Source organism: Passer montanus, unplaced genomic scaffold (genome assembly GCF_014805655.1).
Source record: "Passer montanus isolate IOZ18808 unplaced genomic scaffold, ASM1480565v1 scaffold54, whole genome shotgun sequence".
Taxonomy (NCBI): Eukaryota; Metazoa; Chordata; class Aves; order Passeriformes; family Passeridae; genus Passer; species Passer montanus.
This window is the reverse complement of record NW_024370374.1, coordinates 907,238-934,758: the sequence shown is the minus strand read 5'-3', so window position 1 is coordinate 934,758 and position 27,521 is coordinate 907,238. Positions and strand designations below refer to the sequence as shown.

The 27,521-nt window shown below is 39.3% G+C and overlaps 1 protein-coding gene across 3 annotated transcripts in view; it reads right to left on the bottom strand.

Moving 5' to 3' along the window:
• Window positions 1-27,521, bottom strand: part of NELL1 (neural EGFL like 1) — a 277,445-nt gene that overhangs the window by 15,902 nt on the left and 234,022 nt on the right. The window contains exon 15 of one of the 3 annotated variants that reach the window (XM_039725136.1): window positions 2,872-3,012. The exons of 1 other annotated variant lie outside the window; for it this stretch is intronic. In XM_039725136.1, the coding sequence (XP_039581070.1) occupies window positions 2,872-3,012 (141 nt within the window). The remainder of the gene's footprint in view (window positions 1-2,871; window positions 3,013-27,521) is intronic. One more of the 3 variants, XM_039725137.1, reaches the window with a different exon arrangement.

Here is a 27,521-nt window from a genome sequence, read left to right as displayed (position 1 = left end):
GGGGCTCATAAAAACACTACTGTGGGAAATCAAATTACATTCTCTTAATTTAGGCCACTCACCATCACTATATGAAGCTGACATCCCTGATAAAGGCTGTCTTTGGTTGATATTTTAAGCAATAAAAGAATTTTCCCAACCTTGAAGAGGCCTGGCTAAGCCACACATCCTTATTATCCAAGCTCTGGTGCAATATTATGCCCTTCCCTGCCCCATCTGCTGATTTACTCAATTGTCCCTCACCAGGTGACAAACATCACTGTTTTCTCTTTGTTAATGAGAATTTAGCTTTTAGAAGCACTGAGGTATCACACTTCCCAAATAGATGCTATTTTTCTTAATGTTTTGCAAGCACTGCAGAGATAGTGCAAGCAATGACTCAGCTCCATAACACCTACATAAAAATGGAGGGAAAAGGGGTTAACCAATATGTACATAAATGTATCCAACAAAAGCAACTGGCTGCCTGGGCTTTGGGCAATCTGTCAGGGACGAGTACTCCCTCCCACTGTCTTGTGATATTTAAGACTCTGTGTAATATTTATTGTTATTATTTTGTAGGAAAGGGTTTAATTTTATTTCTTATGGTTTTAGCCTATTTATTGTTCTCCAAGTTTGTCCTTCAGGAAGGAAGAAGAAATGTTTCAAAACACACTGAAAGACTATGGCTCATACCCACCTCATGTACACAAATTCAGTATACAATACACAAGGAAAAAATACTGTTGCTAAGCAGATGAACCCTGTTTTATCTGAAACAGAGTGAAAGACATCGGTTCTGACTCTATATGTTTCACCAAGCAAACAAGCTCTGTAATGTGACATATTAGCTAGAAGGTGCAGTATTCTTTCTCTGTTGTTTTAGCCAATTCTTAGTTGCATTTTGAAATAAACATCATGGTTTGAAATTTGTCAGTATGGGTTAGCAGAATTTTCCAATTAATTTTTAAATTATTTTATGTCATTATACTGGTGCAGCAAACTGGTTAATTTCTCTTCCTCACTGGTACCCTGCAGCAGATGGTTCAGAGAAGCTATTTCATTAAAATAACCCCACTAATTTCACATTCTGTTTACAACTTGCATATGGCAAGAGGAGCACCTCACCTCACAGACTTCCAGCATGCTGCGCAGGACAAAATGAGGGCAGTGTGGTTTCATTTTTATTCCTCCAGTCTCCATCAGAACATTTGGGGTTCTTTTTGCAGCTCCCAACCCTTCAACTGTGATTCAGTGCAAGCAATACTGAGCTTTCCAGACCTGAGCCTACCTGGGGGTCATCCAGAGTCTTGCCTACGTACCTGTCTTCTCCTGACATTAGCTTGGCTCTTGATCTTCTGCTTCCCAAATCAGTTACAGGAGGCAGGAGGGATGGGGCTCCCGATGTGAGTGGTACAAGCCCCAGAAATGCTAAAAATGCCTCTTATGCCCATTTGCCTCAGGGCTTTCTGAAAGTTAAGTCATGTTGCTTTGACTTCTCACAAAGAAGGTATTTTCAACACTGTTCCATTCATCACCCCACTCATCACTGAATTTTACAACATACAAATAAACCAGAGGAGGACTCTTAACACTTGAGAATTTGTTTAGAAACACATGACTTTCATCTATTTTATCTATGAAATCATGAAATGCTGTAAAATTTGCCATTTTTTTACACAGACACCCTCTGAAGAAGTTCACTGCTATGATTTATTGAGCTCCTCACCAGCTTAGGACAATGTGTAAAAAGCTAACTTAGCTGGACAATCTACTTTGCTTTGAAAATCATCATTCCTCTGCATTTTTAAATTATGACATTACCTTATCCCATGGACTTCTAATAGCCAAAATTCATAAAAGATGGGAATGGTTTTTACAAGTAAATTTATATTTTTTCGTTACAAATTTTTATTTTAATTTTAGATTTTAAATCATAGAAAACACCCTTTGAAGTTATGGACATGATACATTAAATTTACAGCATTAAAAAAAACCCCCAACAAAACAACAACAAAAAAAACCCATAGAAGGAGAAGAGCTTTTATAGAAAACTCATATATAACTGACTAGAGATTAAGTAACTGAAATGCCAAAGAAACGACATAATGACACTACAAGCCAATTGATCTGTACCTGAGAGAAGTTCAAATGGGATCCCTTCTAAAGAGTTTTAAACTCACCTGATAAAATACACATAGAAATTATGTATAAGGCAAATAACTGAGAAGATGGAAAAACTGTAAGGCAGGGGAAAAGCAGAAAATTACCATCTTCACTATGGTTTTATTGCTGCTTACTTGCTGTATGTGGCACCCGAGCCCTACAGCCAGTGAGGGCACACAGACTGCAGGAGCCAGCATTAACTCCTCATGGAGCCTCATCCTGTGTCCTCCCATAGAAACACTGACAAACACCTTTGAACTCATTAAAAATCCCTCTCTGTTCATGCTCTTGGGACCTTATTCTGCAAACATGGTGCATAGAGAATTTTATGTTATTTGCATAATTCTAAAAAATTAATGATGAAGATGCTGAAAAATGGAAAACAAGCAAACCAAAGCAACACGGACATACCACAGATATGTTCTTCTATCACTCTGTTGAAACCTTGAATTGGAAAACCACCTCTTCCCCTTTTGTGGGCAATTATGCTCCCCAGCATGCCCACTTTCATTTCAGGTTTCACAGCCACTTGCTCTGATAAAGGGAGCGGTGCAGTGGGTCACACTTTGGATGCCCCTCCTGTGGAACCCCTGCATGGCTGGGGGTGCTGACAGACACCCTCAGTGCAGCCCATTCTGGCCTGAGACACTGCTCAGGAACTCCACAGTCACTTGGGAACACCATGCACAAGGACTGAAAAAAAAGGCTCTGCTGATCATTGCTTACCCACACAGGACTCCCCGGAAGGAGAATAGCTTCCATTGTCATGGAAACCGCTTCTGCACTCACAGTGGTACCACCCTGGGAGGTTAACACAGCGTGAATGGTTGTGACACTCAATGATCCCCTCTGCACACTCATCAATATCTGCCTCAGAGAAAAACACAAGCCAGCCAGGAAATTAATTTCCTTTGACACCAATAGTGTAGGTTTGGTTTTTTTTAAAATCTTATCGGTTTGGAGTTTTTTTAAAAGATTTCCGTTAATAGATGGATCAAGGTTTATTACAGTTCTAAACAACAGACATTTAAAGCATGACTCACAGAACAACAATAAAAAATAACAATAATACATAATGTAATCTGTTATAGACAAGACATTCTTTTACACCATGATTTGCTGAAAATGCAAAGCAAACATGCAGATTTTTTGTTCCTTGTTCAGTTTTTTGTGTTGGGGATTTCTGTTTGCTTTTTTAACTCAGCAATTACATATGTCTGTGCATTTAAAGGGTTGCAAAACAGACTGTCCACTGAAAAGGCAGTTTCAGCAATATTTCTGCTTTACAAACTGTATGTGCCAGGACACCTTGGAAAGAAAAAGCATTTTCTTCAGGATTTGTGTTTCCAGCATTCAGCTGCAATATTGGCAGCTATCTGGAATTGAAGGTGCTCAGAACACTTCACAAACACTGGTTAATCTCTTTTGTTTATATGATCAAAATAAATACCTAGTACAAGTGTAACAGCGTGTGACAAACAGAAAAAGCAGTCCACATTTCAGGCGCAATAAAACGTTTAGCTGGAAAAGAGTGAGGCAAATGACAGCAAGTCTGTAGCAATGGAAAGATACAGCATGATGAATACCCTGCTGAGTTTCAATAAATGTGCTCTTTTTAGAAAGGGGTTTCTCAAATTTCTGTAACACGTTTAATAGAGACTTTGTAATTGCCAGTAACCTTGGCTAATCATGGCTGGCACCTGGCTGCTTCTCCCCTTTGAGCATTTTCCAGCACATTTTGTAGGGTTGTAATTAAAATTAGCAAATTAATTATATGCTAACCTTGTGGTAATTTAAGAAGCCATTATGTTTTCGTTCCTCTATTCAGCTCAAGCTTTTTTTTTTTTCTTTTTTTTTTTTTAATTTTGGACAGTTTTCAGCTGGGTAACTTATCAATTAAAAGGAGACTCAAATTATTCGCAAATAATTCCCACTTTCACCCACTGAGATTTTTTTTCTTGGCACACTTAAAATGTGCATAAAATTGTGCATACAAAACAACAAAAAAAAAAACTTGGTGAAAATAGGTTTGGAAATGACATTTAGCTCCACAAGCACCAAAGGACAAATGTCTCATGATCCTGATGCAAGACTGAGTTGTGATTAACTAACCACAGAATGTAGCTTTTATCTCAATTTCCAAAATACATACACCAATATGGTTTCATGGACTGCACTGGAGTCATGTTGATGTACATGGAAATCGATTTGAACGAAATATCCTTCAACACAATCCCATTTTCTTACATCTTACAAGTAGTACCACAAAGTTTGATTTTTCTTCATTTCAGTAACAATATTTATTCTTGTTGAAATATGGATGAGAAACCTAAAAAATGCCGTTTTCCAAGATTCGTGTTCGCCCTAACTCAAGCATGAGCCAAGTTATCTACATAACAGGATCATAAACACTACTTATTTCTAGCTTTATTCAGCTCCTATCTAACAAAAAAGTCAATTTTTAAATGCTTCAAGATCTGTCACTGCTGTCACCTTTTCTGTACTTTGTACTTTGTGGAAGCTAATTTTAGTGTTAAAACACTGCACGAATGTAGCTGTCCATCAACGGTGAGTGCTGCTTGCAAACCCAGACACTTTCAATTCATTACAGCAAATGGAATTTATAACCATGATCTTTTCACATGTCATGGCTGATGAAACAGGTTTAATCCTATTTGGAAAGTGAATGACTTTGCTACTGCAGGTCAATTGCAAATGAATCCTTCTTCTTACTTTCTTTCCCAGTGCTGGATTGGAGAATGTTTATGTTTAAAGACTGCTTTCTTGTGTCAGTCCTGTACTGGACTTCAATCTGTTCAATTTTACGTTTTTAATTTACAAAATTAATAGTGTTCCTAAAGTTCATTTCCAAGCTTAAGCCCTTTCAAAAGTATATTATTTAGGCCCATGGCAAAGGACACTAACTGACTAGCAGCCTACTTTTCAGAAAGCCTGTCGGCCAGGGTACCAAAACTAAGCAGCCCTTTACTCAAGGGAAGAAGAGCCATTAGGTTATGCCTGTACATTATGTCAAAAAGTAAAATAATACACAGAACTCCTTCAAGACTAGATGACTTTACTGTGGCAGTACCATACCTGTTACAGCTTTTGTTCCCTGATGTGTAGGGAGACACTATCCAATTTATTCAACCAGCAGAGCTAGGAAAAAAAGACTTGCTTTCAGTTTTACAGGTTCTTCCTATACTTCCTCGATCTTCTTAAACCAGTGGAACTATGTCAGCATTGTCCTACACATGCTGGGGGCAGTGAGCAAAGGACAAGAGAAGCTATATGGGCTTTTTAGGAAAATCTGCCATGACAGACACCACTGGTGTGGAATAAACCAGTAAAAAACTCTTCAAGCTCTACCTCCCACCACTACCTCTCCTCTTAAGGTTAAGATCAGCACTCCTCCTTGCTCCCCAGCTCAGCCTTCTCCTGCATGTAGGTGCTGAATACAGGCTGGGAGGATGGTGCAGGAAGGAGAACAGGGAATCAATTCTCCCTCTGCTTCTGCAGCAGGTTAGGATTCTTTTGAGAGCACATCAGCAGCAGCACCATGTGATGTGATGTGCATGAAGAGCCGTACCAACAAGTAAAACCCTTAATGGCATCTCTGCTTATCTAACACATTACTGTTTCTTGAAATGGTGCACATAAACACTAAAAGGGTTGGAAATACCATTATGAGCTCTGCAAGTTCTCCTATGATCCTGTGTTGTTTGTAGCATGTGTATAAACACAGATCTGCGTGAATAGGAAAATATTGTGGATGTTTTAGAAATTGAGTTTTATGATGCTCAGAATACCAAGAGGGAAAAGCAAATAACAGCTTCATAAAATGGTATGTCACACACCATGACATTATTTAGTTCAATTAATAAACCATTTCCAGCGGGACATCTTATGTCCTCAAAACACTTTTTTTGAGCATTTCTTCTGCACAGAGAAATGTTGATATAGATAAGAGCCAGTTCAGGGAATATGAATCAATTCACTTCTCTTCATGATTGCTTTTCCATCTTTAGATTCTAGCACCATATTTGCATATTTGCCTCGGAATAAGTCTTTCTATCCAAGTCTGGTTTGAGTTTTTGCTACAGAATTTGAGTTAGACATACACACTATTTTGGTGTGTTTTGTGTGTGCAGATGCTTACCAGAATGTGCTATGTGTACTTTCTTCTTAAAGTTACATTAAGCTGAAATGAAAGTGTACAGTTCTGATCTGTGAGTGAAAACAGTGCAGAAATTCCAATCTTTTTCAAAGGAGCACATTAAAACCTCATCAGAAATCCAGTCACTTTGCACAGGCCAGAAGAAATCATTGGTGGGCATCTTTTGGCTGTGTTGCCCTGCTGCAGGTGTTGCCTACCCTTGGTGCTCCTGGCAGCAGGATAGGCAGTAGTTTTGTATGAGCTTTCTGCATGGCTGTGTTAGTAACTATAATCTAAAACAGAGTGCTTGTGAGAAACTGACAATGTAATGTTTCCTTGGGAAGTTTCATAATCTTAATTTTCCTCTGCAGTCTCTGAGTAAATATCTGACCTACCTTTCCATCAAGGGTAGTATTTTTCATTTCTTGCTCTTACCACCATGACACTGCTTTTGTAGTTTTTTTCATTCAAGCCTTGTTATAACATTCATGTAAAGGGAGATCTCATACAAATCATCCTGTTGCCTGCTTTTACCTCACTCAGTCATTTGACTGCCATTAGTAGACAACTGTTAATGGATCTGGAAACACTCCACTATAGTGGCTTTGCAAATGCCCATAAATGGCACATTTTTGCAGTGGAGAATAAAGGCACCAGTTGGTTTCGTATAAGCTCTTGCAAGATATTAATCCTTTCCTTTAAGGACAGGTCTGTAATTTTTACTTTTAGCAGCTTCTTGCATTATTCATATAGGTATTTATGCAGACAAGATAAATAGGATAATTTATCTCAAAATAAAACACAATGGCTTCAGAACCCTGTGAAAAAGTAAAATTAAAATAATTCAATCTTTTCTAATGCCCCTCCACATTTAAGTCACTGTGTGACAATACTAAAAGGAAACCTGTTCAGTGTCATGTAACAGCTAGCAATCTACAATTCCAATGAGACAGAAGAGTTTTATTGTAAAAGTGTCTATTCATCAAACCATTACTGTATTCTTTTTCATGCAAAAAATATACATTCCTTATCTTTAGTTTCCACTTACTAGGAGACCTATAAGCAGGAAAAGTGTGTACTAACAAGAAAGGATCACACAGGTCTCCAGCTTCCTGAATTAAAATTGCACCTTTAAAGCTGACTCCATTGCTTCCAGAGCATATCAGCCTTGTTTTCCTCATGATAGTATTTTTCTTCAACATAAAAACACCAGAAAAATGCACCCAGACAACTGAGGCATTAGCTATATTTAAAACACAGCCTCTTCTCATCTCCTACTCCAGCCTAAGCCTCACTTCCACAAGACAGAGACAGCAAGAAAGGGATGGCACTGACAGCGCTATGCAAACAGTGTCCCTGCTGCACAGGATTCATTCTACTATTTCAAATAAACCCTGAAAGGAAAGCAAAGCAAAGACAACTACTTTGAATGAGAACAGATGAAAAAATCTCTTGCTCTCTAAAAACTCCAACAAACCCTCCCATCTGCCTACTTCTTCAGTTTTACATAAACTTATATAAAGACTGAATTTTATCCTTTATTATTAACCGTTATTTTTTATATCATTAAATTTCTATATTAGCTTTGACGGTTTGCTACAAGAGGGGCCTGCCTGTATTTTTAAATATATGCAATACAGAGCAGAAATACAGTGCCAACAGCCACCCTTAAAGTCTGCTAGATTTTCCCAGTCGCAGTAGGAGAGGCTAAAACACTCTGACCTTGTCCCAGGTTTGCAGCCTAGTGTGCCTGGAATACCAAGGATACAGCTGGTACTGCAATTTAGCTGTTAAACAAATGGTAACTTAGAGAACACAGATAACTTTCTAATTAAACTACATTTGAATAATGACTGGTGGCTGTTGCTCAGCCTCATGGGGCCACTTCATTCTTAAGACAACAGTGATACTAAAAACCAAGAAGGACAGGGAAGACATCTGTCTAAGAACTATCTGCTGGCATTTTTAATCATCACTTTTTAGTTTCACAGCTTTAAGTGTCTCAGGTGATAAAGACTGCCCCCACCTCTGTCTGAAGCCAGCAGCAAGCTTTGGAATTACTGCTTAGAAAATTTTTCCTTGACATTTAGCCTCCTTTTTAATTATGTTCATTTTAACTCATTAGGAGATTCTGGGCAAACAATTAACACCAAATAACATATTCCTCTCTCTTCAGTAGTCATGGCTGTTTGTGTTCACAGACTGATTTTAATTGCTTTATATTTATATTGGCCTTCAGAGCTCCTTCTTGGGCAGGAATAGTTTTTCCTGTATAAATGGTATAGGCTTTGGTCCATTTTCCTATTTTGAGGATACAGTAAACCATAAAATATTGGTTAAGATAATGAATGAAACTCACATTCATGAATAATCAAACCCACACAAACAGTTTAATAGTACTATATGGCTTTTAGGGATGAAATGTGTGCTCCCCATCCTTTATAATTAAAGAACAGCTGTAGTATGCTTTATTGTGTAATTTTGGACTGGTGTAAAGATTTTTAATCATTTGAAACTTACATGCAAATTCAGAATGATGAGCTCACCAAGAATAAATGGAATTAAACCAATATCAGAATAATAACACAGACTATTTGTACCAGCATTTTTTAAGATTAATTCTTTTAATATATAACATCTAATGTATTGAAATTCATCTTAGTATTTTATGTACTTATACACAGTCCAAGATGATGTCTTTATGATTTTAGTGCATCTCTCTCTCATGCCCTCACATTCATTGATTTCCATGCTAAATATGCAGCACACTTGGAGTATGCAACTGAAAGATCCTGGTTCATTCAAATAAATCTCACTTCACACGACTGGAGTTGAAAGAATTTTTTCTTCTGATATCTAAAGATTACTGGGGGATGTAGGACATAAGAACTGGAAGGAGACCATTCAGTAGAAAGCCTGGCAAGGTAAAGAACTGTTTCATATTTAGTACTGCATTTGAGTTTTCACTGCAAACAGGATTTTAATTATCTCTCCACAAGCCAGAAAAAGACTGTCTTCACAATTAGTGGGTTAAGTCTCAACCTGAGGCAGAGACTTTCTGTCAAATTTGAGGCTGATGGTCAATGTGTCTCTCAGACTACACCATCCTGAGAACAGCAGGGCTACTAGCCCAGTATTTAATGTATTCCAGCTCTTGGAACAATAGTGCCAATCAAGCATAATGTAGCTGGTTTGAAGATGGGCATAGGAAACACACAGGTCAAAATAACCTGTTTGCCAACTCCAGCCATTACTGAACCAATGACATGAATTTCAGGATGCAAGTTCAGCTCATTGCCTGCTAACGCCTTGCACCTGCTGGCAGTATCTTACTGTTCTCCAGGAATGTGCTTTCTTACTCCTTTTGACATTATGCTGTTCCTAAACATACTGGAGTACTTTGTCAGGACTCCAAATTTAGTGTTTTTCTACCTATTTAGGAACAGCATGTGGTCTTCATGCTACTGTCACCCATGTAAATCACTCTGATAGCATTTCTGCAGAGAAACTGAAATGCAGACCACTAGTAAATCAAAGACCACCATGATTTAATTTCTATAATATATATTTATATATTTATTAGTAGAGAGATATAATGTGCAATTAACAGGTGAGATAAATAAGGCAGAGAGAGATACAAATACCTTTCCAAAGTTGTCCAAAACCAAACTGTGAGAAACTTCTCAGTTTTATGATTCCAGTCCACTCTCCTTCCATTTAGGTCACCATTCTCTATTTCCTATAAAAATATTCTCAAGCAACCAGGTAGAGGCAAGGCCAACCTTTGCTACCTTCACGATTCATGAACGCAAGCTTTATTTTTTAAGACTGTTCAGTATCTTCAGTCACAATTGCTAATTCAATTAAATTGTGATACTGGAGTTGTATCTGCATATATTATATATAAGCAACTGTTCAGAGTATTAAATATGCATACTAGAATAAAATGAAAACCAAGATCAATAGGAGAGGTCTGTTGTGTCAATGAACTTCAAACAGTGGAACCCTCAGCACACAGGGGTATTCTACACAGTCAGGATTATACACTTTTTTTTTTTGTTTTAGGTTCAAACACATTCCTAAAGCGAACTACTTTCACATACACAGCTGCTTGAAGCCTATTGAAAGCATAGCTGCTGTAAATTCAGATTCATTGAATTTACAATGACTGGTAAAATCATACTAAAAACTCCCTACAGATTGCACAATTACATTTCAGAAATTCTGCATAGCAAAATACATTAAGTATCTCATAAAAAGACTAATATATCAATGAGAATAAGAAGTACTTTCAGCAAGCAATTTTGGCATCCTGCAATTAAAGAGTTGTACGTTCTTTGCCAAGATCACCAAATTTAAGAATAACCACCTAAAGGGGACAGATGTTAAGACAAAATAGCTGATGGGTGCCAACCAGCTGGAACAGAGCTAAAGGACACTAAAGGAATTGGGGGTCCTGGGGGACACCAAGGTGAACATGAACCAGAAAGATGACTCTGCTGTGAAGAAGGTGGATGGTGCCTTCAGCTGCATTAAATAAAGCACTGCCAGCAGGGTGAGGAGGTGATCCTTCCTGCTGGTCATCTGGGGAGGCCACACCTGAAATGCTGGAGCCAGTTGTGACCTCCCCAGCAGAAGAGACAGATGGAACAGCAGTGGAGAGACCAGCCTTGGGACACGAGGATGAGTGAGGACTGGGGCATCTCTCACAGGAGGAAAGGCTGAGAGGGCTGGGACTGTTTAGGCTGGAGAGGAGAAGGCTCAGAGGGGATCCTACACACACATCTAAATACCCAGAGGGAGGGTGCCAAGAGGATGGAGCCAGTGCCCAGTGACAGCACCAGGGACTACAGGCACAAAGTGAAACACAGCAGGGCCCATCTGAACATCAGAAACACTCCTGCAGTGTGAGGCTGCCCAGGGAAGCTGTGGAGTCTCCACTGGAGATACTCAAAAGCCATGTGGACGTGGTCCTGGGCAACTGGCTGCAGGTGGCCATAAGTGAGCAGGGCGGTTGGACAAGGTGACTCCCAGAGGTCCCTTCCAACCTCAGCCAATCTGCCAGCCTCTGATTCTGCCTCAGAAGGAATGCTCACTTAAAAGAAAACTGATGAACTACACAGGCTGCAGGCTGCAGATTGTTCCATCAGAACTATGAAAGATGAATGAAACCTCTTATAAAAGAGGACACTGAGAAACAATATTCTCCACCAACTTACCAACTGTCTGCAATCCAGTGCACAGCACAAAAGGAATCATTAGGGTGACACTGGCTCTATGTATGAAACCTTCCTGGACGAGCCTCAGCATTATTACCCAGTGCCATCAGACTTCATGCACTATCTCTAGGTACAATGCATAAGCAATACATCACTCCATCTAGCACTTGAAATGCTAAGTTTCAACATCAGTGATAGAAATAGCCTATTATCTTATCTAGAACATCTCATGACAGAGAATAGATGTTCCTTTCCATAAATTCTTTGGTGATTTGCCTCAACCAATTTTAGAACAACTCACATTATGAGTCCTCCCCCACTTCACTGAGAAGATTATATTGCAGCCCAATAGTGCTAGAAAGTTCTCTTGATTAGTTTGAGCCTTTCCATAAATGAGTATATCAAACAGCACTTGTAAAAAAATTTCACTGCTAACAGGAGGCAGCAGCTGATGAGAAAATAATAAAGAGCACATTTTCTTCACTGTGGCTGGGGTGGCTAAATGTCAGTCATTCTCCTTGAAATTCCCATGTATACCATTGTGCCAAAGGGCACACGAAGCAAATCCAAATTACAGGTTTAGATTATAATAGTGTGCACACCCTATAGTACCCCTGAGAATATAATAATAATGAGAAATATTCTCAATTAGTTTTTTAAAATCTTGAACTGATTAACAGCTTCAGAAAAGCATTTTCATTCATACAGTAATAAATTCTCCCAAGGAAGCAAATCCCCAAACAATCAGTATAAAATGAGCTCTTGAAATCATAAGCAGAATAATGTAAAGTTCTCTGCATCCTTAATTAGGGATGAAAATGGTTCAGGAAGGGCTGATCAATAAAGTGCAAATGATAAAAATGCATATTTTTGGAGAATGTGTGAACACAGTTTCATAAAAAGATGAAATCTGTGGTGGGTCTTCCACACAGCACACTAAACTGCAATTGCTCTCATCAAAGGAAGATCCCCAGACACCTTGGAATAAATATATTTATTTCTGATAGTAAGAAGGGTGCATGTTGGGAACTCCCCATGTGTGGAGACGCGAGGCTTTACTCCATTTCAGAAGGCTGGTTTATTATCTTATGATATATATTATATTAAAATACTATATTAAAACTATACTAAAAGAATCATCAGAAGGCTTGAAAGAACAAGAATAGAAATACATAACAAAATCTTGTGACTCTTCAGGGTCTGATGCAGCTGCATCTGTGATTGGCCATTAATTAGGAGCAACCAACATGCACCAATCCCAGCTGCACCTGTTGCATTCTACAGCAGCAGATAGTTATTGTTTACATTTCTTTCCTGAGGCCCTCTGCTCTCAGGAGGGAAAAATCTCAGCAAAGGATTTTTCATAAAATATCATAGCTACAGGTGCACAAAAAGTCCATATAAGATACCAAATAACAGAAGCCCAGAAGGCTGCTTAAGAGAAATCAAGACTCTTGCAGCACTTTGCCTATTTCCTTGTGTTCATCATGCAAGTAAAAGACATTCTCTATTTTGGTCTGCTTGAACTTTCTCCAGCCCCACCACCTTCCATCTGTTACCCATCACCCCCTCCAGCAGTGCAGTTAAATTTATCCATGTTCCCAGCCCTGTCACACCATGTGCACAGTCACAAAAGCGCTTTGGTGTCGTGATTTCCATGCACAACCCAAAAAGCTGGAGAAACATGAACAAAGTGTGCTTTCCCAGTTAAACCTGGGCAGTGCCACGTTTCACTTCACTACATAATCAGAGCCAACATGTTGCAAAAAAACTCTACAAAAGTTTACTAAACCAACATATCTACTGACACCTTCAGAATGAAGATGAGAATTCATCTCAGATGCTCAAACGTCCTGTACATCCTCAGGAGTCAATGAGCTGATACAGACTTTAAAATACCGTCTGCTTAATGTCTTCTGTTTTCTTCAGCACGTTAAATCAGAATTTGTTCCAGTGTTATACTTATCTGTTCTATATAATACATTTAAAAATTGTAAACATTACGATACTTTCAATCAAGCTAGAAAGATTTCCCCAGAGAAGACTCAAAATTCAAAAAGTCTTCGAACCCTTCTTAAAGTGAACTTCCTATTTCATATGCACTTCTAAACCTAATTAAGGACAGTAAAGTATATCAGTGTCTGTAAAAGCACAATGTTGCATCCAGTGTTCTTCCAGGTGAACAACTCTGTCATTACTGTTACACCTTCAGTGTAATGAATATTTCCAAATAAATAAAAAGTGCCTTTCTCCTTAGTATAAAATGTGCTTTTTGAAAGCATATGCTTTCTCTTTCAATGTTAATTACAGATTGAATTTTTAACTTCACTAAACCATTAGTTGTGACTTTGATCAGACCCCAGTTCCCCCAGCCTGGGTGCTGCTTCAGACATCAATAATTCTAATTAAACCAACTCTGAGATATGACTACATCATTTCTCTAAGCAATTAAAAATGTGCAACTGAAATAAATAGAAAATCTTAAAAGGAAAGCCAGTGGACTCATATAATAATAATATTATTATTATTCCTAGTAATAATAATAATAATAATAATGTTATTGCTATTATACATTGCACTTCTACATTGTCCTTCATCCTTGGATATCAAAATACTTCTTAATAGCATAACACATTGTTAGGAAAAGAGAAATATAAAAAGCCTCTGTTTATTTGCCTATCTGAAAGGGGTTTAATTATTTATGATGAAGATGCAGTCACTGCTTGCTGCATGAATAAGACCTCCACACACTAAAACCACACATTTATCCAAATTGATTTTGTGCCCTTCATTTCATTAAATTAACAAAGTTTTATTATATGTAAGTTGAATTCAATTGTTTTCATTAGCATTTCCAAAGGAAGGGCTTCCTCATAGCAGCTGGTTTTACAATTTGAAGACTACAATATACTCTTTCCAAATGCACTAACCTATAGAAGAAGTGTCCTAAAAAAACATATCTGCAAAAGCTGGAATGTAAGACTTTACTGGACTAGGAGGATCACCTTGAACTTGGTAGGATCTCAAACAGCTACATGGCTTCAATATCAGTGCTTGCAGGCTTGGGGGGGCTGGAAAGACTCAGTGAATCCGGCTAGATGAGTAAATTTGGGATTAGAAGCAACAGCTACTTGGGGTCTAACACTGGTGCTACTACTGCCACTGTGTTTGATCTTCAAAAATTTATCTGCATGTCTGTTTATCTGCAAGCAAATATTTTTGATACTACAAAAACCTAGCTCTTCGCATACACTTCAGATAGTACAAAGATGAAAGAATGAACATACAAAGTGCCATCATTTCACAAAGAGATTTCATATAGGCATATAAGTATATGCACAGTCTGTGTTTCAGAGCTTCATTGTCAGTGAAATGAGGTTGATCTGCAGCACAGGGAATATCAAAACATAAAAAGATCCCAGCTGTCCTATGCATATTTATGCATTTAGGAGCAAGACGAATATGGACGGGGAGAAAAAAGTTAGTGTAAACAGAGCACTTATCCTGTCCCTTTAGATTTCTTTCCTTAATTGTTCTGGATATACATCTTTCTTCAGAGACTGTGGTCTCCATCCTGCAGATTAGATCCAGATCAGAGACTGGGTGAGGAGAGCTACTCCAGACAGTGTGACAACTGTGACTCATGTCATGAACAAGGACAACAGCAGTGGTGGCTTAGCCACAAACAACAGAGGACATGAGCAAGAAAAGAGTTGCAGGGGAAACTGTTCCACAGTAGAAAATATGGCCTCAGCTAAAAAATAGCAACAGACAGTGGAAATTATCTTAGGGCCACGTGAAATCACCTAATATGTCTCAGTCTGTACGATTTAAATCACTTGAGAGTCAGTAAAAACGATGCTTACTGCCTGACAGTGACTTAGGACAAAGGTGGCTCTAAAACAGATGAGTACTGTACAGTACTGTACAGTAAAGCATGTGGCATGCAACCAGCAAGGAACCTGGGACCACCAAAGCAGAATATAAAATATCTGGCTTTCCAAAACAAGGTTTTCACAGATTGTGAAAGACAGCAGAGAAAAGGCAAAACCAAAGATGCGCATTTTATGTGGTTCTTAACATGGGCCAACTTAAAAATCCTATAGACTGTCCCCCAAATTCATGAAATACACTAAAAGAAGATGTCTTCTTTGCTTATCCTTCAGTTATCTAACATATTACCCCAAAATTCACCAGTCTTTTAGATGAAAACCTTATTTTCTGTAATATCTAGTCAAAATATTGATTTTGTATTTTTCTTTAAGATGGGGTAATTTATTATATCCCTATGGATACTTTCTTAGTAAAACTACATTATTTTCCAGTAACTGAAAATTTGGTCTCTCACATATTTTCAGTTTTAGGAATAATTTTAGTTCAAATCACATCATCAGAGAAGAGCTGGGTTGCTTTCAGGCTATAATTCACCTAACACCTCCTTCAGATGCTTCCTTGGAAGAAGCATCACGCATTAGAAACACCCATTTCTCTCCACTCACTGTAACAAGAGGTTTAGCTGACTACCTCAAGGCAAACAGCCATGATCTCTCTCATTAGAACAAGGTAAGAACAACTCTATTTCAGCTGGCAAAGCATGAAGAAAGGCTCAGTGAACTGTGCCTCCAAGGGGTCTGCAAATGTAAATTACGTGTCAGAATCTCAGACTAATTCAGACTGGCTGGGGTGTCAGAGATCTCTGGACCAAGCTGCTGTATCCAGCAGGGACTACAGTGAGGGCAAACCAGAGCGGCTCAGCTCAGAGCTGGAGGAGAGGAAAACCACCCCGCTCCAGTACAGATGTGTCACCAGGAGATGTCACGCCCTCCTTGGTTGATGCACTTCTGCAGAAGCAGCAGCAACAAGCACACAGGGCACACCAGCTGTGAGGAACAGCTCCAGACACCCATGGGAGGCCACTTCTCAGAAAGTGGAACATAAATTTGAAGGGCTTATCCTCAGGGCATTTAGACAAGTCAGCTTCTGGGGCTGTTTTGGCCTCCTTAATGGTCCAGTGGGAAACCTTGGACAGAGGAAAGAGTTTCAAAGCTACGAAAACAGGGTTTCTAACAGTGCTTTAAGAGAGAAATATTTTACAGTAAGTCTGCTTTTTATTTTTCTTTTATCCATTTTTATATCTTCCTGCTTTCTTCCTTCCTTTTTATTTTCTGATATAGAATAAAAAGTTCATGTCACAATATGAAGAAAAGTTAGCACAAGGAAGCGTATTCCATACACTAAATAACACAAACTCTGCCATTTTACAGACCATGCTTTGAGCTTTGTCCTAGACTGGCTCTTTTTGGTTGCTTTGACTATTCCAGAAAAGTACTCCTACCCTTTCAAAGTCAAACAACCCACACATGCTCTGCTGGCAAAACCTTGATCAAGTTTCTTGCCTTCTTGCATCTGCTGGTGATCATTCACCACCTCCTTTGAATTTATTTTTTTTTCCACTAACACCTATGTAACAGAGTTTTTGGCCTAAGCACACATGGAACATTCCTCCTTTTCCAAGATAGGACTAGAATCTTCTGAACTACTTTAGAAGTTTTCATATTTTATAATCTTTTTCATCAAAGTTTAAACCTTTACCTTAATTTTTATTGCTTTTAGTCAAAGGTGTCTCTTTTATCCCCGTTAGAACACCAAAAATATTAAATGAGAACTGGGTTTCCTAGGAAGAACTGAATATTTATGTCTTTATTTTTCAAGTTCACTATGATGCTTAAAAAATATTTATAAAAATAAAATTGCTTCTACCATTAAAGGCCATCAAAATAATATACAGTGTATGAAGAAATCCCTTTCCAATCTCCGCCAGCCCTGGAGCAATCTACAGCAGCTATTTCATGACACATAGTTATGCAGGCAAGGACAAGGAGAAGTGTCCTTGACCACACAGTGTCCTTGACCACATACATTAGACTTACTTTAAGGATCAGAATTTTCCAGAGAGGTCTTCCAAGAAACTAACCCTGGCTGTGTCAATACCAGAGACCATCTTGTGGTGAAAACCAGTTCAGCTTCTGATTTCAAATTGCTGTGCATTCACCTTGACATAACAATTGTAAAGGTACCATTTTCCCTAATATGATTCCCATCCTGATCATATTTGAGCTCCATGGACTGCACTTTCAGGAAGGAGATGCAATCCCCTAGAGCACTACCTTCCAAACATCTCATATTAGAAAAAAAAATACAAAAAAAGTGAGGAGAAAACTTAATTCTGAATGAAAATTTCTTTTTTTTTTTTCTTTTTTCACTACATCAAAGCATGTCCTGTTTGTTGCAAAGGTGCAGTTTGGCACTTGGATCAAAGCATCTCCTGGCTCTGTTGTATTGAAGCTGAAGTGTCAAACTGTGCCACTGCAACACTAATAAGAAATGCTTTGATGTACTTATATGTGTGTGTGTGTGTAAAGCACTTTAGTAATTACTTAATAACCCATAATATTTTAAGAATCGTTTACCCAACTATAATTTCTCATTATGATATATCACTGAGGTTACCCCAACCATTACATGACTGTTACTGACCTCTTATGAGGCAAGATGGAAACAAACTCTAAAGTAACCTTTTGAAATGCAGACATTTCCTGTAGAGGGGTATTTGTTGTGTCCATCAGAGAATGCTGTGCAGGGGAACAATGACAGGGCTAGAGAATATCACTCAGGTGCCTTCGGATTAAATTAGAGTTGAGGGACATGCTCATCCTGAGGCAAACATCAAGACAAGAAATAGTGCACTGAGAAGAGCTGGCCTGGAGCCTGTGATGCGATGTCCATCAGAACAAGTCCACAGAACTACCTCCTACCCCTGGTAAATAGTGTTTCCACAGGTTAACATCAAATCATACCTGATCTCATTCCAAAACAAGTACTTCCAAAGGATGACTAAAAAGCGGGGATCCCCAATTCCCTCCCTGGATAGCAGAGACCTGGCTCTGCTCCCCAGCACCAAAAGCAGCTCCTGCATCTGTAGGGGAAGAGAGCACATCCCACCCAGAGCACTGACTTCTTCCCAGCCCAGCCCATCCCAGCTCCGGGGGTCAATTAGCCATCCCATCAGGACTCCAGAACAGGGCCCATGTTCAGCTACACTGGGATGTGCAGAAAGGGAAATAAAAACACTCAACTGAATATGTGTCAGCCTTGGATCTCTGGGGAGAATTATTTCCAAATATGTTGTACTGGGTTTGTGTGGCCAGGATTTGGTAGTGAGGGAGCTACAGGGGGGGCTTCTGTGAGAAGATGCCAGAAACTTCCCCTGTGTCCAGCAGAGCCAATCCCTGGAGACTACAAGATGGATGTGGCTGGATCCCTCTCTGATTTTATTAGCAATATATTCAATTAATTTTTCTAATTCAAGCTTGTTGTACCTCTGCAGGTATTTGGTGAGTGATCTCCCCCTGGCTTAACTCATGAACCCTTCACTATATTTTCTCTCCCCTGTCCAGCTGTGGAGGGGAGCAAGAAAGAGGCTTTGACTCTGAGGAGCTCTGTTTGTCAGAGCAGGTGCTGGTAACACCACAGTTGTGGGTCCAACCCCCGTGTAAACCATTCACTTAAGAGCTGGACTTGATGGACCTTGCGGGTCCCTTCCAACTCAGAATGTTCTGTGACCTGGTGGGTGCCTGGCATCCAGACAGGTCAACCCAGTACAGACACATCTCTTTGCAATCTCACATTTTTCTCTGTAAAAAAGATCAGAAAGCCAAACAGTTTTTACCATTTCCAAGAAAACTGAATAGACTTTCACATCAAATTAACCAGCTGGATTGCCCAGATACACATTATTGTTCTCATTATTCACTACCTTCTTATTTGTCTGCACTACCGTTTCTAGCAAAACACCATATTATTTTTCTTCTGATTTTGAACATTCCCCTTGGGTTCTACAGCTCATAAAATTCTGCTTCTTGAACAGCATAAAGCTATTGCTTTATCTTTTTCTCTATTTCTGAATAGCTTATCTCTAAAGCTTGTGGTCTCCATTGATTTATAATTGCTTACCATTTATTATATTGATAGTTAGAGACAATTTACTGATATACATTAGCATGAGGACAGAAAAACAGTTGCCTATTTCAATAACATTGTAAATATATCTGAAGAATGTCAGAAAATAACTGATGCATATTCTGAAGCACTAGTTGTCAAATGTTGTTTATGCTTACATTAAAAGAATTGATAAATTACATATCTCATCATTACCTTTTAAAAACCTATTTTATGATGATTTTTAACTTTCATGTTTTCTTTTTTTAATATTACTTCTTAACACAGTATGCATTCTTTGTGCAGACATAAATGATTTTAATTAATTTTAGTTTCTTAAGTTAATTTGAGCTGTTGCTACTTGCTACAGTTTCTCCAATTTGTACTATAATTTAATATATATGCTAGTAGCACTGTTAAGCCATGAAAAGCCAACACAACAAGAAAGAAATATATACCAACAGCAATACTGAAGATGAAATTTTGATATTCACATTCCTGAAGAACTTCTAGAAGTATTTTCAGATTCACAGGACAAAATATTTCAAAGACATACCAAAACTTATCTTTTGACACATAAACATTTTCTATAAAATAAATTCCAACTTCTTAACTGCATCAAGAATTTGTCATTCACCCAACCTGTTATAGGTACTTGCTGTAATATATGTTTCACAGACACAGAAAAATGAGCCTGGAGCAATGAGGGAAGCACCTCCAGTCACTTAAGTTAGTGGCCTAGTCAGGACTCAAATCTATATTCCATGGATTTATTTCCTGACAGTAGACATTAAATTACACCACTGCAGCAACACTTCGTAAATATGACACTTTGGATCACGCTTAATAATTAATATATGACTTGAAACTCTATTAAGCAGCCTGAACAAAATTTGTTATCCAGAAAAGACTGAGCAATTTCATAGATAGAAAAGAGAATACTTTTCATTCCTGCTATTTGGTACTAAATTAAATGCCTTGTCTTTTCTAAATATAAGTAGCTTCCTATTTGCGTTATAATTATACTGTGAAACTTTCTGTGGATAATGAAGTAAATTTAGGGAGCAGCATTTTGGCCCTTTAATCTCTTGGGAAGCAAAAAGATGAAAGCAAGGTGGCCAGAAAGAAAAAAGAGGAAATGAGAACAAATGGTGAGGTTACAAAAAGCATGTGCAAAATGATGATAACAGTTCAGACCAGACCCAAAGAGCTGATGAAGATATATTTCCATGTATATAGTACTTCTAATAAATAACAAATTTCAGCTCTGAAACACACCTACTTGTAAGACTTTCTTTGAAGACTGTTCCACGTCTCACTGCTTCAGCTCCAACAGCCACAAGCTATTCCATCCACACAGAAAGGACAATTCTTAGGGGTAACTAGGAACACCCTCTTTTTCCAGCCCACTGGATTTTGTCAACTTTTTAAAAATGAGTAACAAGCAAAAAAGGAAAGCATTCTGGTACTTGAGTCCTACAGTGGCTGTGCCACTTGTCTGCTTCTAATGATGGACATATTATTTGAATTTATATCCTGCAAAGTCTATTTGGGGATGGGGATGAGGAGAGGAGCATCACTCTCAATCCTCGGGCAGGATGTGAGAGACAGGGAGAGATGAGCAGTGAGAAACAGGGAGGTGTAGCCATCCCTGGATTAAACAGTTTTTGCTACTGGAGGCCAGGACCCTCCTAGGAATCTGTGTCCATGTTTATCACCCTGGGCAAACCAGTCTTTATTGGTTTCTGCTGAGTAGAACACCAACATCAGCAGACCTAATTAAAAGGGACCCTCCCTCACACCCTGCTGTGGGGGGTGGGGAGATGTGCCACACCTCCAGTACAGGGAGTCATCCTAAATCAAAAATTTGAGATTAAAAATATTAGTAGCCACTCTGTAAGCCACATACAACCACAAGCAGAAATGCTCTGCCTAATGTCTCCGACCAAAAGCAGCAGCTACAGCTGGGTCAAGCGTGTGTTTCCAAGAGCCCAACTCCAGGGCAGGATTCTTGGAGCACTCCAGTTAGTTGGGTCTCAATAAAGTTTATTTCAGAATTTTGGTTACAATGGCTTTAGGATGAAGCACAGAGGGCTGGGCATCCCTGATAAGGTAGATAATTGGATACATACAGAAGCAGAACTTATGGCCTCTATGACATTGTACATGGGAAAACAGGAGCATTCACAGACACACAATTACAGAATTTAATGAGGGGCTACACAGTAAGACTACATTCTTCACAGCCCCATTACAAGTGACTAAATTGCCTTGGAGACCCATGCTTTTCCAACTATGCCATCTCAGTATACTCACCAATAAAAACAAGAGTAACAATAACCTTAAAGTTCATGGAAGCTTACTGATTAAAAGAATAAAAGAGAAGTGGGGAAGGTAATTTCTTTAGACATTTGTCTTGGAGCTCATCTCGTATTTTTATCAAAGACACAAAAAAGGAGGCACAGCTTTTTGGTTGGTTAGACTGGTACAACTCTGGAGAGCACTGCCAATGCCAGGATATACTGGAATTGCATTCTGAAAGGAAGGAAAAGCCTTGCCTAATAGAAACTGAATGCAAAGTAATGACATAATGTGCTTTGTGATTCTGCTCAAGAGCATAGCAATAATAAGTATTTCTACTAAAAGTAGGGAAATTATCAGTGAGAAATTACTGGGGAGGATGAAGACCATATTAATCAATCAGAGGACGACAGAATAAGGAAGATTAACTTTGTTGAAAAAGGCAAAAGCTATCTAGAATTTATCAACAGAAGGATTTAAAACAACAACATAAAGCTATTAATGCCATGAAACAAGCCACAGTGATGCTTATCTCAATACAATTCTTTTTCAGCTCTGCACAACAATAAGATTTTTAAAAGGCAAGAAGTGAAGAGAGGCACTAAGACATACAACAATATGTTTTATGAAATGTAGCGTTCCTCACTTATTTTGCCTGGCACATTCAAAGCCAAGAGGAGATATTATTCCTTTATGTAAACTCATTAGGACAAGTAATAAAAAGGGAAGGGGGGGCGGGGTTCACTTTAGAGGAAGAATGACAAGTGGCAGAACACCAATACAAGTGAGTGTTAACTGTCAGGAGTAAGTCTTGAATAGAAATCAGTGGACAACTCCTAGCCATAAGAAAGCAATGTCTGAAACATAATTTTAAACTGAGGAGCAAGACAGTAACTGTTTATTTTTAAAGAAATAGCTATTTTTAGGACAGATCTGACAAATCCATCAAGAGGACTATGTGACACAGCCTCCCATGGTCAGTGGGAACTAAACGAGATCATGTGAAAGATCTTCATGCAGCTATAAAATGCTAGAGACTTTATTATTTTATTAACGATATTTGTTAATATGCAATGAAATTCTAAAGGAGACAACAATGTTTATTCTTCATTATATGAGATACCACATGGCAAACTCTGAGCCATTTTCCCCTTCCCATCTAAACAGAACTTGTCTAATTTCCATTGTAATTCTATTCTTTGTTATCAAGTCGTGGCCATCACACACCAAGAACCCTTGCTTCTTCCCCAAGCAGGCAAAGAGCACACTGAATACAAAACACAGGCTTCCTTCAGACAGCAGGACTGAGGAAAGGAAAAGTAATGACGATTCAACACATATTTTTCAAAAATATTTGTTGTAAGTGCAACTTCTGCAATGTTGCTGGGAACCAGCCAGATCTAGCTGGATATAAACCTCATCTCCTCCAAGGAACTACCTTTTCCTTCACATAAGACCCAATAGATCCTAAGAGCTAATTTAAAAACATTACAATTTCTTGTTCAAATGTGCAATTAAGAAGAGAAATGAAGATAGAGATTAGCAATGGCAGAAGATCTCTAAACTTTATATTACACAATTAACATTTTAAATAGAGTGGGTCAAAATAACTAGGCTTTTTAGTTGTTTGCAACATTGGGAAGTGAAACAACCATGCTTCAGGTCAAATAATGCTTCCTTTATTTTTTAGCATTATTTTAATGTTTTCAAGGGTTTGTAAAAACTGTTTCACATTGAAAATGGGAAACATTTGCAGAGGTTTCCAATGCTGCTCCCAAGCTTACAAACAGATACAAAATCACACCAGACTCTTACATCTGAAATAGCCATACAGGAAATCTTGGTGTGTTGTCAATTACTCTCTCTATGTGTGCAGGGAGATTTATTCTCCTGGAAACAGCTCATTTAATCAGCGGTACCTCTGACTACTGAAATTAATGAAAGTTCAGGGCTCAGGGTTACAAATTATCATTTCACAATGCTCATTAAGAGGACTGCTTAGCAGCGGTGTCATACAGGAATATTCTGATTTATTTAGCAGAAAGTGGGTAAATAATGCAGGCCAATTTTCAAGAAATTAGTAGAGATGAAATTGAGTTGAGTCATTATGCTCAAGGCTGTTCTGCCTTGAACATTTTTGCTGGCCTAGCTCCTCTTCCCTGACAACCCATGCCAGGAGAACTGAGCAGCAGAGGAAGACCTGGAGCAGACCACATCCTGAGTGTGATGCCATACCAGAATGAAATCAAAGCCATCATCACCTTGGAAAGAACGGACAAAAGCTCTGTGTATCCTCTCTTGATTTCCACATTCCTGAGGGTCTTACCTGCTGTATTATGTCCACCAAAGAGCAGGTAACAAGCTTAATCACAATGTGGATCAACTCAGGACCCAGAGAAGCGGACAGCAAAAGAGATGAGAGGTCTAGAAAACATGGATTCAAGGCAATGATGGGGGAAGGGGGAAATAACATACAGGTGAATATAAACTGAAGATACAAAAATAGGTTTTAATTCTGAAGAGAAATGAAGTAGTATGCTAAATTACAGCAAAATAGATTGAAGATATTAAGTCTCAAGTTCCAATTCTGACACTGACTTCAGCAAACTCAGGGAGTGAGAAAATTCTAATTTCCTAAATTTCCTAAATTCTAATTTCCTCATTAATTTAGTGCTCTGGTAAATGCAGATAACCGGGGAAGAAGAAGAAGAAGCAAAAGAAATTCCTGAATTCAGATCATGGCATTGAAGAAAGGAGGAGCCAAATGCCCCAGATACTCTGTTTAAAATTCTATTTGGCCCACTAGGAGATACATTTATATATCCTAGTATGAATTCAAGCACAGTTTGATACTTGTAAAAGCCTTCCTAATCCTCCTCCTGGCAATAACTCAGTAGCCTACCACAGCCAGCTTGGCAGGATTCTTTTCTATTTCAGCTTTTTACCTTGGTTTTCCCAAGATGTCTCACAGATCACAAAGTGTCTGGAATTTTGCTGAAGAACCATCCCAATAAAGAGTTCTACCTCAGAGAACTGGAGTTTGCCAGCTCCCTAGAATCAGGATCTCAAAAATTTCCTGAGCAGAGGATGACACTTTGTTCAGCCAGGTTCACAGATGAAGTATTAATTGTGTCAAGGAGAAACATCAATAGAAGAAAGAAAAATAAATAAGTCACAGATTCCAAGAAAATGTACTCAACTCCAGTTCCTTACTGCCAACTAACTCAATGAAGTTTACTATGGTAAAACCAGTCTGAGGGAAAGAATTTGATATTATTCTGATCAAATGCAGCAATATGATCCCATTTTAAGGCAGTTCTCTACATTTTTTATTTGGTAAATAGCAATTTTAAGGGTATTAAATGCCAAATGCCACAAACCATACATACATAGAATGGAATATATAAATTACATCACAAGATATTGAAGGATATCTCCATGACATTTTCACTGAACAAACTCACAGCTCTTTTATTGTCTAGAAAGCTGTCTGCTAACTCCTAGGTAACATCTGATTCATAATTAAAATAACACAAGCATATGCCATTTACATTTTTAATGAATTTCCAAAAATACTTTGGACATTAGCTAGCAAGGTGATACTGTGGTGGAAAGAAACACAAGCTCTTGTGCATGAGTAGTAATGAGTAAGAAAAATCAGACAAGAGAGTGAACTGTAACAACAAACCTGGCCAACACAGAGGCAGTGTGGAAAAAGGTAAAGAAGAAATCCATCCCCCATATTACCACCTGTATTTCTCAACTGCTAGAAGGCCACTTGGTTTTTGGAGTACAGCAATCCTGCAAAGGTGGTGTTAAGCATGAGTTTATGCCCATTCTCATTGCCACTCCTATGAGGAACATTTGAGAGTTGAAGTTGCTCAGCCTAGAGAGGAAAAGCCTCCTGGAGATCTGTCTTGGTTTGACCAGGAAGTGAGTTTTTGGAAGGGTTATGGTCAAACCAATCAGTGGCCAGATTTTAAATCGGCACCTGGTGTGTCCACTGGGACTTGGATACGCCTCTGAGAACACACAGGGGTTAAAAGCAGAGCATTCCCAGAAAAACTTCCTCTTTGGAGTCCAGCGATGAGTTGATCTGACCACTCCCCTGCCCAGCTGTGTCTGGGTGGGGCAGGGGAGGCCATGCAGCCTGTGGGGAGGGAGGCCGGAGCCCTGCAAGGGGCAGGGGTGGAGGAGACCTGGGATGGTTGGGCAGACCCCCCGGGAGGGAGTGATAGAGACTGTGCTGGCTGGAAATTTGATATCTTGTGCTGGCACCATGGCCAGGAGAAGAAGGGGGTCTGCCACCGGCAGACCGCGGCTGAGGTTTTAACCCCTTTGTTGCTGAAACAATGGAAGCTGTAAAAAACACTGATCCTCCCCAGCCAGGAGTTTAGAGGGGACAGAGGATGGGAAAGAAGAGAGGGTTTGAGTAGTTAAAGAAAAAGCCAGCAGATGAGAAGTGCCCTAGACGGAGGAGATGATTGGAGTGGCTTTGGCTGGACTTTTCTCTCACATAGCCACAGGTGAAACAAATTTCTTCCGATAATGCAGAGACTGCACCTGAAGCCAAGAATGATAAGGCCGTGAGGAGAAGTAGAGAGAAAAGAGACTGATGGGGAAGGTGTGGTGGAGCCCTCTGCCTTCAGTGGAGAAGGATCTCTGTTCCTGAGACCCCCAGGCCCCAGGGGGTGAATATGGGGGGGACAGGTGTCCCAAATGGTGAGAGGCTGCCACTTCTTGGAACTGGGCAAGGCATTCTTAAAAGGACCTAAGGAGCAGTCTGGATCCATGGACAGTGGTGAGAGCACTGGACATGGAAGGAAGATGGTCACCACGGCAGATTCTCTCTGGGCAGCTGCCACGTGTGACATGGAAGCACAGGTGGTTCCACTGTGTTTCCTGGGGAGGCCCATGGTGCAAGAGGGAGACTCCTCTCTCCTGATGAACTGGGGGGAGGAGGAGTGTTTTGGGAGTGTTCCACTGTGGATTGTTGTGTGTGGGTTTTTTTCCTTTTTTCCCTTATGTTTCTGTGTTGTAGATTATTAAAGTGTTGTGTTTTTCCCTCCATCCCCAAGTGGGAGCCTCCTTTGTTTTTTTTCCGGGTCACATCTCACAGTAACCATTTTGGACCTTTCATGGGGGCCCTGGCATTGTGCCAGGGTCAAACCATGACAAGATCTTACTGTGGCTTTTCAATAATTGCAGGGGGCTGATAAGAAAGATGGGGATAAGCCTGTTGTGATAGGACAAGGAGTAATAGTTTTAAATAGTTTTAAACTAAAAAAGGGTCAATTTAGATTAGGTGAAAGGATAAAGTTTCTTATGCTGAGGATGGCAAAACACTAGAAGAGGTTTCCCAGAGAGGTGGTGGATGCCCCATCCCTGGAAACATTCAAGATCAGATGGGACAGGGCCCTGAGCAACCTGATCTAGTTGAAGATGTCCTGCTGTGGTTCTCGGCTTGGCTGAAACAAAGCCCTAGCTCTGGTCATGGGAGGGGAAAAGGAGGAGTGCTCCTACCTCCCCAGAGCAGCTCCAAGAGCAGCAGATCCACAGAGTGGCACTGAGAGCAAAGAAACCAAACCTTTTAAGGTGTCACCTTCCACCTGGGCTGGCCTTACAAGAGACAGAGAGAAAATTCAGGGTAAGACAAGCTGAAGCATAAGCAGCTATTGGTGCTGCTCCTATAAAAGAAGAAA